This window comes from Salmo salar, unplaced genomic scaffold, assembly GCF_965601325.2.
Source record: "Salmo salar unplaced genomic scaffold, fSalSal1 ptg000221l, whole genome shotgun sequence".
Classification (NCBI taxonomy): Eukaryota; Metazoa; Chordata; class Actinopteri; order Salmoniformes; family Salmonidae; genus Salmo; species Salmo salar.
In genome coordinates, this window is record NW_027675333.1 from 2,308,781 (window position 1) to 2,323,125 (window position 14,345).

The 14,345-nt window shown below is 42.3% G+C and overlaps 1 protein-coding gene across 1 annotated transcript in view; it reads left to right on the top strand.

Moving 5' to 3' along the window:
* Nucleotides 1-285: 285 nt before the first annotated feature.
* LOC145867188 (uncharacterized) overlaps nt 286-14,345 on the top strand; it is a 33,998-nt gene continuing 19,938 nt past the window's right edge. Inside the window, exons 1-2 of the mRNA XM_082971239.1 lie at nt 286-423; nt 551-848. Coding sequence (XP_082827365.1) covers nt 286-423; nt 551-848 — 436 coding nt within the window. The remainder of the gene's footprint in view (nt 424-550; nt 849-14,345) is intronic.

The window sequence follows — 14,345 nt, forward strand, 5'->3', positions numbered from 1 at the left end:
ACTAAAATCATATGTAAAGCATCTAACCAAGATACATGAAGTTATATATTCACAGGAGAAAAAGAAGGAACCGGAATAGAGACCAGAGGGGCCACGCCAGGTGATACCAGGGGATCTGGTCTACATTCTGGTGTTCCGGAGAAAGTGGGATCAACCAAGGAGAGAAGGAGGTGGCCGAAGCAACATCAACAGCCGTCCAGGTGAAAGGAAGCAAGACGTGGTATCATCTCAACCACTGCACCAGAGTCCCAACAGAAAGGAAGAAACAACCGGATAGAAAAGAGGATGCTGATACACCAAACGGGGGCGCGACAGGAGAAGAAGCAGCGGAAGAAATTGTGGCTCCAAAAGGAAGCCAGGAAGCTAACAGGCCAAGTGGAAGCCAAGAAACAACTGATACACCACCAACTGCTCTCAGAAGAAGTAAACGAAGAAACAGGGCGGGAGAAGAAACCTGCCAACCAACAATATTCAAACCTGTGGGACCAGAGACTCCAAGGGGGGGGAAACGATATGCCTGATACTCCTGGTGATATGCCTGCTGTGGCAGATATCTATGGCGAAAGCCCAATACAATGGGACCCAGAAGTACACCCCAGAGAATGGGAACAATTCTTCCCTGGAATTAATGACTACCCAGATGGGGAGCCAGGTGGGTCAGAGGAGGGAGATCCACAAGCTAAAGAAGGAAATACCCCTACAGGAGCCACTGAAGAAGGAAATATCCCAACAGAAGCTACTGAAGGAGAGACGAGCCCAACAGGAGCTGCCGAAGGAGAAACTACTCAAACAGCAGGAGGAGAAACTTCCCAATGGAGAAAAGAGGGAGACGTTCCAAGGGCCGAAGGGCAAGGGACTTTTCCCACAATTGACTTCTCGACACTCACCCGGTCCCCTTGATGAACAATTGAATAGGAAAAAAAGAGAGGAACCTGCCGAACAACCGGGTGGGAAAAACAAGGTTAGCATTCCAGTCCCACCTCAGATCATAACGGAAACAGGAGAACAAAGATCGGTCACGATATACAGGGTAAAACCCCTACCTGATGTCGCGTACTGTGGATGGACTCATCATCAGACGAAGGGAGAAGTGATTTGGGATCCGAAAGGATGTGACAACAATAACCAAAGAAGAAAATGAATGGGTGCTCAGCATAAAAAACATTGAACCCGTTGAAGGAGAATAATTTATAGTTGAACTGGCACGTACAGGACTGACTGAAGGGAGCAGTTCAACCACCATGAAAATCGAATTCACACCGGCACCCAATCTAGAGGTGCTTACAACGACTAGAACCACGACGACTGTGGCAGCTGCTGTACACACCACAGTGGTCACCACCAGAGTACCAACTACTACTCTGGGTGAAAAATCCACTATACCTACAACAAAACCAAAAGCATCAGAAACAGCAGGGTTCTTTACTGACATTTGGAACTTGTTGACAAAACCCAACAGTCCACCTCAAGAGGACGACGCGGATGAAACAGCAAATATGTTAGAACCAGAACCGCTCAAGGACAAAACATTGGAAGAAGCGGTAAAGAATGATTGGTATAAATGGGCTAGGTATACGGCGGACAGACATAGAATGGACGATTGTATCTTGTGCAGCAAATCACCCTTGTCTGAAGTGTTAATAGTACCTGAACCTGCATCATTTGACAGTTGTGCTAATTGGAAAAATGCTAATTGTAAACCGGGAAAGTACCATATTCCTTTGTGACATTGAATGCAGAATGGCCTTGGGTAGTACTAGGGGTAAAACTATGTTAAATGAGACTGTACTGGCTAATAAGGAATGTGCTGCATACAACATTAAAACTGATTTAACTAGACCTCAGATAGAAAAAAGTACTGTGGTTAAGGGAAAATATGAATGTTTCTATAACTATGGTATTGGTCGGATTAACGTAGGAAACACAACTGTTAAATGTGACACTATCTGGGTGTTAGAGATTGCGGGGATTCGCAAATTTGATGAGAAAGGATTAACTACCAATAGGAGGGGTTCGTGTGGCCACATCACTCAGGTTGCACCGTCTCTTACTATGTTAAAAACCCAAGATAGAGGTATTGCTGATAGCTTTTGGATGTGTGGGAAAAACAAACTTCTGAATGTTCTTCCTGAAGAATGGACTGGATTGTGTGCTTTAGTCAGAGCAGTCCAACAGGTTACCGTCATCAAAACACCACAGGAGGGGCATGTTAACACTAGAACTAGGAGGGAGTATGAATCAGATCCTAGAGTGTACCTTGATTCAATTGGACAATCCAGAGGTGTGCCCAACGAGTTTAAGGCCAGAGATGAGATTAAATCTGGATTTGAATCTATATTTTTGTGGGTAACACCCAATAAGAATTTAGAGTGGATTAATTATATATACTATAACCAACAAAGATGTATTAATTATACTGACTCTGCCTTGACAGCCTTAGGAGAACAGGTAAAGGCCACAAGCCAGATGACATGGCAGAATAGGGAAGCTCTCAACTGGCGATTGGCAGAAAAGGGGGGAGTTTGTGTAATGTATGGAGATGCTTGTTGTACTTTTATTCCCAACAACACTGCACCTAATGGAACATTTTCCCTAGCTATGAATAAACTTAAAGGGTTAAGAGCAGAAGTAAAGGTGAATGCGGGGTTTGATTCTCATGTCTGGGATTGGTTGGACCTGGCTTTGGGAAAATGGGGTGCTATGTTTACTAGGCTGGCCATTATGATGGGTGGAGGTCTAGTAGCATTGGGCATTGTATTTTGCTGTGTGGTGCCTTTGGTTAAATCACTTGTGGTCAAAACCACTGTTTAAAAACAGATGGCAGTACATGGAGCAGACCCTAGACATAAGAGGGGGGTCAAGAAAGAAGTTTAAGGAACATATACTGGATCCACCTCTCATAATCAATCCTGTCCCTGGTAACCCTGGACATTATACGGACAAGTATGGAAAACCTTGCAATGCTGTTGGAGGACCCCTTGATTGCCCTTTTGGTAATCCTAACTGTCGTCATGGGGTAATTCTTGGGGGAGGTTATGAGTGCCATGATTGGCGTCCTGGTGGGTTTCCTGTGTATGCCAAAGACCCTGATTCGGATGAGATAGTGCTTGTCCATGTACACAAAAAATGTCTGCAACCCAGGCGTTGCAAGTGGTGCTCCCAAGAGGACAATGATGGACATTACCATCATCCTGAACCCTTATTCTGTGCAATGTGTCAAAGAGAGGATTGCCCTATATGTGGAAATAAGGAATGTGCCCCTATGATGTAAATTCTGGTATGACTTTGAACAAACCTTAAGTGTATGTCGTATTTTATGTTTGTTTTATGGTTTTCATACATATATAAATGTATGCATTTTCTTTTAAATTTAAGCCAGTTTTGCCTTCCTAAAATGAGGATCATTTATTACACGCTAGGTAACAGAAGGTATTCCGGTTACAAGTGTCTACGGACCATGCCCTTAATCTTCTAGCAGTAATGAGTGATGTATGCTTAATTTCTGTTAGAAAGGGGTCCGCGAGGAAGAATCGTGTCTCAATTTGGAATGTTGTCTGTAACTTTTATTTTTGCTCACTCAGGGCTTGTTCAGATTCATAGTAAGAATATTAACTTTAATTAGGTCTATTATGTTTATTATTCTTTTAAATTCTTGTTATATTCTATACTCTACATAACTGAGATAACCTCAGGCAAGGCTATGTACTACATGCTCATGCTTCTTCATAGTATACTAATTTGTTATGTGTATCCTCATTTACTATTTTAAGCCTGACTGGATCTTTTACTCCTACCCATGTTATTGGATTGGAGATGTTTGGTCCAGTATATGATTATGTTTTATCTGTTCACATTTCGTTCAACACACTTATTATTCTATGTATCTATTATTTTGCTTCCATCCTTATTGTCTCTAGTTTAATCAGGTTTGATGTGGGACTAATTAGTCCCAGAGGAGGGATTTATGTGGGAGACTGCTGAGGGAAAGAAATATAAATACATTAGCTAGCGAAAGAGGAGACTGGCAGCTGGCCCTGAGTGGAGATAACAGGTGGCCATACATCCCCAAGTAGGAACCACGCAACGGCCAGGCAAGCTGAATGTATGGCCATGACTAAATATATGCCAAGCGTAAGCATGCAAAGCATGCCTTATTTTCATATCCATATGAGGAGAATCTAGCCACCAAAATGTTAGAGCTAAAAGCAGATGAGGGCGTTATCCAGCCACTACTATGTTAGAGCTAAAAGCAGATGAGGGCGTTATCCATTGGGTTGAAAGAAAATGGTGGCAGAACGCATGGTTTTACTTCATTTACATAAAGGGTGGACCTATGTATTGTATGTGCATAAAAGCAGAGCCGGGGCCTAAGGAAGGGAGTCGTTGTTCCGCGGACCGGCTCGGCTTTACTACTCTGTATTAAAGACTATATTAAATTTACAAGTTCTTGTAAGAAGTGTTATTCTTAAGACAATTTTCCACCACACTAGCAGGCTGGTTAAGTTAGCATTAGCCTAGCTAACATCTCCGACCATGCGTTCACTGAGCTACTCTCCTGCTAAAGAAGAGGACATCACAGTAAAACAAGAAGTAGAGGGTGAGGCCGTTACTGTGAAAGAAGAAAAAGACGCGTTCAGAGTGAAAGAGGAGGAGGATGTCACAGTAAAAGAAGAGGAGGATGCAGTTTATGGAGTGAAAGAGGAAGAGGGGGAGATGACTGTTACATCGATAGAGGAGGAAACTGGACATCTGGGCCCGGTTTCCCAAACGCAACTTAAGGCATCCAATGGTTCTAACGGTGAACTTAGCCATAAGATGGTTTTGAGAAACCGTTCCCCGATTAACACTAGTAAGTACTGTCTTAACAGAGGCACAAACTCTGCAGTTGTTGAACTGATGTTTGGTGTTAAAGGGGAAATATAAAATTTCTACATCCATATTTGGACTTTTAAATGATTTATATATAGCCATTGATTCTTGAAGAATATAACACATGCCTCATGAGCTTAGTTTACCCCATCAGATCCCCAAATAAGCTTTTTTTTACTCCAACATCTAGAAACAATGTAAATCAACACTGTACAGCCTCAACATGGTTAAAACTGTAATGTTGATATCATGGATGGTCAGTCATTGCATCCATAGGTCTGTCTATGCATTTGAAAGTAGTTACATTTCTCCAAACCCATCATCTTATTACCAAAACAGTGTTTGAACCGCAGATTGGTTGAGTGATTGCTGTGTGAGTTTTTTTCAACAGTAACAAAATGGCTGCCTAGAGACTTGGTTTGGTAAACAGCTGAGGGATGGGGGAAGGAGAAATGTAATCACTCTCAAATTGAAAGAGAAAGCTATTGTAGCAACCTTCAGGCTATCCCCTGAATTCACTACACTATGAATACAAAGACTGGCTGTTCATGATGTCATAATGATAGTTTAACCAGGTTTCTAGGCTAAATAGTATATTCTAGAATTCATCCATGATGTCATAATGATAGTTTAACCAGGTTTCTAGGCTTTATAGTATATTCTAGAATTCATCCATGATGTCATAATGATAGTTTAACCAGGTTTCTAGACTATATAGTATATTCTAGAATTACCAGTGTAGATTTCCTGTGGGGGTCAAATTATTACAGCTGTTGATAAGTCATTGTATAATATTCAGACAATTTTTTCATGCCATTACATAAAAGGCGAAACATTCCTAGATTCAATAACATTCATGAATTGGTTTGAAACCTTTGTTTTAAACCCTTCTCAAAGTTGGTGCCTTGACGGATTTGTGAAAGACGGTTTGTCAAAAAACACTTATTTAAATGTTACCTTTATTTAACCTGTCTGGGCAACGTGGGACATTTGCGTCCCACCCTAGTCAACAGCCAGTGGAATCATGTCGCGCAAAATACAAATACCTCATAAATGCTATCACTTCAATTTCTCAAATATATGACTATTTTACACCATTTTATAGATACACCTCTCCTGAATCGAACCACGTTGTCCAATTTCAAAAAGGCTTTACAGCAAAAGCAAAACAGATTATGTTAGGAGAGTACCCTGCCAAAAATAATCACACTGCCATTTTCAAAGCAACTAGCATGCATCACAAATACCCCAAAACACAGCTAAATGCAGCGCTAACCTTTGACAATCTTCATCAGATGACACTCCTAGGACATCATGTTACACAATATATGCATTTTTTGTTCGATAAAGTTCATATTTATATATAAAAACAGCATTTTACATCGGCGCGTGACGTTCAGAAAATATTTTCCCTCAAATGCTTCCGGTGAATCAAATATAATATTGTCATTCAAAGAATTATAGATTAACATCTCGTGAATGCAACCGCATTGCCAGATTTAAAAGTAACTTTACTGGGAAATCACACTTTGCAATAAACGAGGTGCTATGCTCAGAAAAATAGGCTAGGCGATACAGGTTAGCGCCATCTTGGAACCATCTAAAATCAAATATACTATTGTAAATATTCACTTACCTTTGATTATCTTCATCAGAAGGCACTTCCAGGAATCCCAGGTCCACAACAAATGTAGTTTTGTTCGAAAAAGTTGTTAATTTATGTCCCAATAGCTCCTTCTTGTTAGCGCGTTCCGAAGGCTACTCATAATTTACGAAGCGCGCGCGGACTTGTCCTCACGAATGTGCAAAAAAAAATGTATTTACGTTCGTTCAAACATGTCAAACGTTGTATAACATAAATCTTTAGGGCCTTTTTCAATCAGAACTTCAAAAATATTCAAGGCGGACGATTGCATTGTCTTACTAAACGTTTCGGAGCGAGAGAGTACCCACGGGCACGCGCATCATAGTAGTAATGGCCCTCCCTCTATGACAAACTTTCCAGGCCTCTCGTTCGGTCAGTTTTTACCGGAGAAGACTCAAACCACTTTGTAAAGACTGTTGACATCTAGTGGAAGCCTTAGGAAGTGCTAAATGAATCCTAACTCACGGTGTGTTTCATAGGCAAAGGGTTGAAAGTGATTCCACAAATCAGATTTCCACTTCCTGTTAGGGTTTGTCTCAGGGTTTTGACTGCCATATGAGTTCTGTTATACTCACAGACACCATTCAAACAGTTTTAGAAACTTCGGTGTTTTCTATCCAAATCTACTAATTATCTGCATATTCTTGTTTGTGGGTAAGAGTAGTAACCAGTTTAAATCGGGTACGTTTTTTATCCGGCCGTGAAAATACTGCCCCCTATCCCCAACAAGTTAACTGGGCAAGTCAGTTAAGAACAAATTCTTATTTCCAATGATGGCCTACCCCGGACAACGCTGGGCCAATTGTGCACCACCCTATGGGACTCCCAATCACGGCCGGTTGTGATACAGCCTGTAGTGACGCCTCAAGCACTGAGATGCAGTGTCTTAGACCGCTGTGCCACTCGGGAGCCCCAAAATCATGTTCTAGTGCTGTCCCCAACTAAAATACATCTTGGTCAACCAAGAGTCATCTGTTCTTTCTACAAATCGCCCCATGTGTTTTTATAAAATCAACTATATGTACGTAACTTGTCTGATGCTGTAAGCATGCTGTTTGATTAAATAATTACAGATACACAAGTTACTCAGGGAGCCAGTCACCAATTTAACCAAGAAAAACTCTTCCCTCCTCCTCCCCCCGCTGCTGCTGGACTTCGTAAATTCTGCCGTTTTGCTCCTGAAGTTTTTTTCAGTAATTGACTACACCAGAGGTCGTAAAACTTTTCCATTTAGAGTGACAATGTATCTTACCATTTCTACCGATTTGCGTGCCAGTTAGGATTTTCATATGCATATTTTACTGGAACAGTTTAATTTAATTCATAATAGTATCTCAAAATCATTGTCTGTGATTAATCTACATTCTATCTAAATCTAAATGAAAATTATACAAATCTAAAAGTAACTTTTATTGCCATTGCCAACTATGTAAAAATAAACTTGAAACATTGTATCAACTATCAATTGGGTCCTCCGAAACTTGTGATAGCAAGCTTGCAACATTGTATAAAATATTCTCGGCCCTCAGTTTCCCGGCGCCAGTGAGTTCAGGACAGACACAGCTGTCGGCTATTTGTGCAAAGGAAAAGAAGTAATCAGGTATTTTATGACATTTCCACTGGATCAGAGCATAACATTTTTCCCTTTCATGCCGAGTGGAAATATTTTACGAAAATACTTAGAGGAACTATTGTCGTACGCAATTGATTTTGATTAGACTTTGTTTACTTGCTGTTTGAGGTGAAGGAAAAATTACTTTGAGAAGCTCCACAAGTCATTAGTGGTTGTGCATTAAGACAATCAGAAATACTATCAGACATTCCCAAATGGGCACATTTATAGACCTACATTTGCGTGCAGGCCAGGTAGACTAGTCCTACTTCTATATGCGTAATTAGGTGTGCGTCCTTACTCAACATTGACAGGAGTGTTTCAAGCAAAGACAATTAATAAATTGCGAGGTCGGATCTGGGTGGTCTGCCAGGGGCCGTTTCATTTAGTGTCCGTTTGGGTCGGCATGGGAATTGATTGTCTATAGTATGTTGTACCGAAGTTGACCGAATGAAAGGGAACAGTAGTTATAGTCATAACGTTACGCTTGTCATATGATGAACTTCAACTTAAATACTGGATCTTGCTGTCGGACAGTTTTTTTTAAATTCTGAAATGCACTCGAATTACGTATCATTTAGTGGCTCCTTATGTTATGCTGGGAAAACAGTTTTCGTGGGCACAGAAATACTGAATAATTTCAGAGTTTGCTAAATCCAATGGTTTTTAACTGAGATTCATCTTGTAATCCAATGGCGTGTTGTAAATGTTATGTTTTTTTCGTCTTTTTTAAAATATATTGCAATATATTTCAATCTTTTTTTTCCATTTTTAAATTAAATACACCTTCCGGCAACCCGCCTCACCCATTATAATACGGATCTGCTATTTTTTAGGCCTTATAGCTAGAACCTCCATCAGCAGCTAACCAGCTAATTAGCTGGCAGCTATTTAGTCATTGTTAACCACTGCTAGATGTCTTTACCTTTTTAGCTCAGATACCAGCCGCTTTTAGCCTGGATAATACCTGCCAGTCTGCACAGCGCGATATCAACCCTGAGCATATCGAACTGTTTTTCTCCACTACATCACCGTATTCCTGCCGTAAGCTCTGGACCATTACACCGGATAATCGCAGCTAGCTAGCTGCTACCGAGTGACCTAGCCTCAAGCTAGCCTTGAGCCAGGCCCATCTCCCGGCCTGCTCAGTGGACCCTAGGATCACTCAGCTACACAGCTGATGCCTCCCGGACTCTTCACTAAGACGACTAGAAGCCACTACATCACCGGATTCCTGCCGTAAGCTCTGGACCTTTGCACCGGAGTGGCTATAGTGGCTAACGCCCTTGTCCCGAAGCTAGCACCAGTTAGCCTCGAGCCGGGTGTATCTCCCGGCTAGCAAACAAAATTACTCCAGCTACAATACCTCTTTTGCCAATTGGCCTGGACCCTTTGTCGACACGGAGCCCCAACGATCCATCACGACTGGTCTGTCGACGCATTTCCGTCTGATGTGCCTTCAACTGGCCTTTGCCAGATGTCGGTGATGCCCTTGTCCCGAAGCTAGCACCAGTTAGCCTCGAGCCAGGCGCATCTCCCGGCTAGCGTAGTAATGACTACCTAACGGCTTCCCTGGTTCATATATTCCTGTTCACTGGACCCTATGATCACTTGGCTACATAGCTGATGCCTGCTGGACTGTTCATTAATCACGGTACTCTGTTTTGTTTATCTGTTGGCCCCAGCCTCGAACTCAGGCCCTGTGTGTAGTTAACTGACCCTCTGCCCATTCATCACCACTTTACCTGTTGTTGTTGTCTTACCCGTTGTTGTCTTAGCTAGCTCTCCCAATCAACACCTGTGATTGCTTTTTGCCTCGCTTTATGTCTCTCTAATGTCAATATGCCTTGTATACTGTTGTTTAGGGTAGTTATCATTGTTTTATTTTACTGCGGAGCCCCTAGTCCCACTGAACATGCCTCAGAGAACTCTTTTGTCCCACCTCCCACACATGCGGTGACCTCACCTAGCATAACTGGTGCCTCCAGAGATGCAACCTCTCTTATCGTCACTCAACGCCTAGGTTTACCTCCACTGTACCCGCACCCTACCATACCCCTGTCTGTACATTAGGCCTTGAATCTATACTACCCAGCATTCTGCTCCTTTTATTTTCTGTTCACAACGCACTAGATGAGCAGTTCTGATAGCCTTTAGCCGTACCCTCATCCTACTCCTCTGTTCCTCGGGTGATGTAGAGGTTAACCCAGGCCCTGTGTGTCCCCAGGCGCTCTCATTTGTTGACTTCTGTAACCGTAAAAGCCTTGGTTTCATGCATGTTAACATCAGAAGCCTCCTCCCTAAGTTTGTTTGACTCACTGCTTTAGCACACTCCGCCAACCTTGATGTCCTTGCCGTGTCTGAATCCTGCCTTTGGAAGGCCACCAAAATTCTGAAATTTCCATCCCCAACTACAACATTTTCCGTCAAGATAGAACTGCCAAAGGGGGAGGAGTTGCAATCTACTGCAGAGATGGCTTGCAAAGTTCTGTCATACTTTCCAGGTCTATGCCCAAACAGTTCGAGCTTCTAATTTTAAAAATGAATCTCTCCAGAAACAAGTCTCTCACTGTTGCCAGCTGTTATAGACCCACCTCAGCTCCCAGCTGTGCCCTGGACACCATATGTGAATCGATTGCCCCCCATCTATCTTCAGAGTTTGTTCTGTTAGGTGACCTAAACTGGGATATGCTTAACACCCCGGCCGTCCTACAATCCAAGCTAGATGGGCACCCTCATAGATATTATCCTGACCAACTTGCCCTCCAAATACACCTCTGCTGTTTTCAATCAGGATCTCAGCGATCACTGCCTCATTGCCTGCATCTGTTATGTGTTCGTGGTCAAACGACCACCCCTCATCACTGTTAAACACTCCTGCGAGCAGGCCTTTCTAATCGACCTTGCCCGGGTATCCTGGAAGGACATTGACCTCATCCCATCAGTATAGGATGCCTGGTTGTTCTTTAAAAGAAATTTCCTAAATAAGGATTTTCTTAAATTAGCATGCCCCTTTAAAAAATGTATAACTAAGAACAGATATAGCCCTTGGTTCACTCCAGACCTGACTGCCCTCGACCATTACAAAAACATCCTCTGGCGTACTGCACTAGCATCGAATAGTCTCCGCGATATGCAACTTTTCAGAGAAGTCCGGAACCAATACACACAGTCAGTTAGGAAAGCAAAGGCTTTTTCAAACAGAAATGTGCATCCCGTAGCTCTAACTCCAAAAAATTTTGGGACACTGTAAAGTCCATGGAGACTAAGAGCACCTCCTCCCAGCTGCCAATCTGCACTGAGGCTAGGAAACACTGTCACCACCGATAAATCCACAATAATGGAGAATTTCAATAAGCTTTTCTCTACGGCTGGAGATGCTTTCCTCCTGGCTACCCCAACCCCGGTCAACAGCTCCGCACCCCCCGAAGCTACTTGCCCAAGCCTCCCCAGCTTCTCCTTCATCAAAATCCAGATAGGTGATGTTCTGAAAGAGCTGTAAAACCTGGACCCGTACAAATCAGCTGGGCTAGACAAGCTGGATCCTCTTTCTAAAATTATCTGCCGCCATTGTTGCAACCCCTATTACTAGACTGTTCAACCTTTCTTTCGTATAGTTCGAGATTCCTAAAAATCAGAAAGCTTCCGTGGTCAACCCCCTCTTCAAAGGGGGTGACACTCTAGACCCAAACTGTTACAGACCTATATCCATCCTGTCCTGCCTTTCTAAAGTCTTCGAAAGCCAAGTTAATAAACAGATCACTGATTATTTCGAATCCCACCGTACCTTCTCCGCTGTGCAATCCGGTTTCCGAACTGATCATTGTTGCACCTCATCCACGCTCAAGGTACTAAACGATATCATAACCGCGATCGTTAAAAGACAGTACTGTGCAGCCGTCTTCATTGACCTGGCCTGTTGTCCGAACCTCTGGCAGTCTCTATGGGGGTACCACAGGATTCAAATCTCGGGCCGACTCTTTTCTCTGCATATATCAGCGATGTCGCTCTTGCTGCGGGTGATTCCTTGATTCACCTCTCCGCAGACGACACCATTCTGTATACATCTGGCCCTTCTTTGGAGACTGTGTTAACCTCTTGCTTCGAGATAGGATCCCGTTAACGGGATTGTTTGACAAAATAGCATGGCATGAAATTTTAAAACAACTAAATTCTAATAATTTCAATTTTTTAAAACATACAACTATTTTACACCATTTTAAAGATACACTTCTCGTTAATGCAACCACATTGTTCGATTTCAAAAAGGCTTTACAGCGAAAGCAATACATTACATTATGATAGGACACCACCAAAACAAGAAAAGCCACACAGCCATTTTCCTAGCAAGGAGATGCGTCACAAAAACCCGAAATACAGCTAAAATTAAGCACTAACCTTTGACGATCTTCATCAGATGACACTCATAGTACATCATGTTACAAAATACATGTATGTTTTGTTCGATCAAGTTCATATTTATATCCAAAAACAGCATTTTACATTGGCCCGTGATGTTCAGAAAATGTTCACACACAATGTGCACACATATTACAGAAATACTCGTCATAAACGTTGACAAATTACATAACAATTATTTAAAGAATTATAGATATACTACTTTTAATGCAACCGCTGTGTCAGATTTCAAAACAACTTTACGGGGAAAGCACATTGTTCAATATTCTGAGTACAGAGCTCAGCCATCAAAGCAAGCTATACAGTTACCCGCCAAGTCATGGCGTCTGCAAAACTCCAAAATAGTGTTATAAATCTTTCCTTACCTTTGCTGATCTTCGGCAGAATGCACTTGAAGGATTCCCACTTCCACAACAAATGTTCATTTGTTCGATAAAGTCCATAATTTATGTCCAAATACCTCCGTTTTGTTGGCGCGTCCAGAACACTATTCCAAAGGCACGAGACGGGGGCGCAAATAAATAGACGAAAAGCTCAAAAGTTCCATTACAGTTTGTAGAAACATGTCAAACGATGTTTACAATCAATCTTTGGGGTATTTTTAATGTAAAAATGCGATAATTTTCCAACCGGACAATAGCGTATTCATTCCAGAAGGAAAAGAAGGAAAGGCGCGCATCACCAAGTCCCATGTCCTCAGACAGGCCACTCATTGACTGAGCTCCTGTTTTCTGCCTAGTAACAGGAGAAGGATGAAACCCCTCTGCAGGCCCCCCTGTGGCTCAGTTGGTAGAGCATGGTGTTTGCAATGCCAGCATGGTGTGTTATACATACTGGCCTTCCCCGTGGCTCAGTTGGTAGAGCATGGTGTTTGCAATGCCAGCATGGTGTGTGCAACGCCAGGGTTGTGGGTTCGATTCCCACGGGGGGCCAGTACAAAACAAATGTATGTATTCACTACTGTAAGTCGCTCTGGATAAGAGCGTCTGCTAAATGACTAAAATGTAAATGTAAATTTAAACCAGTTTCTAAAGACTGTTGACAGCCAATGGAAGCCTTAGGAAGTGCAACATGACCCCTTAGACACTGTAGTTTTGATAGGAATTCAAAAGAAAAACTACAATTCTCAGATTTCCCACCTCCTGTTTGAATTTTTCTCAGGATTTAGTAGATACAGTATGTAGATACAGTACGAGTTCTGTTATACTCACAGACATCATTCAAACAGTTTTAGAAACTTCAGAGTGTTTTCTATCCAAATCTACTAATAGTATGCATATCCTACCTTCTGAGTCTGAGTAGGAGGCAGTTTAATTTGGGTACGTTTTTCATCCGAACGTGAAAATACTGCCCCCTATCCCTAAGAGGTTTTAACAAACCTCCAAACGAGCTTCAATGCAATACAGCACTCTTTCGGTGGCCTCCAACTGCTATTAAATGCTAGTAAAACAAAATGCATGCTCTTCAACCGATCGCTGCCCGTACCAACCCGCCCGACTAGCATCACTACTCTGGACGGTTCTGACCTAGAATATGTGGACAACTACAAATACCTAGGTGTCTGGTTAGACTGTAAACTCTCCTTCCAGACTCATATTAAGCATCTCCAATCCAAAATTAAATCTAGAATCGGCTTCCTATTTCACAACAAACCCTCCTTCACTCACACTGCCAAACATACCCTCGTAAAACTGACTATCCTACCCATCCTTGACTTCGGTGATGTCAGTTTCAAAATAGCCTCCAACACTCCAATCAGCAAACTGGATGCAGTCTATCACAGTGCCAACCGTTTTGTCA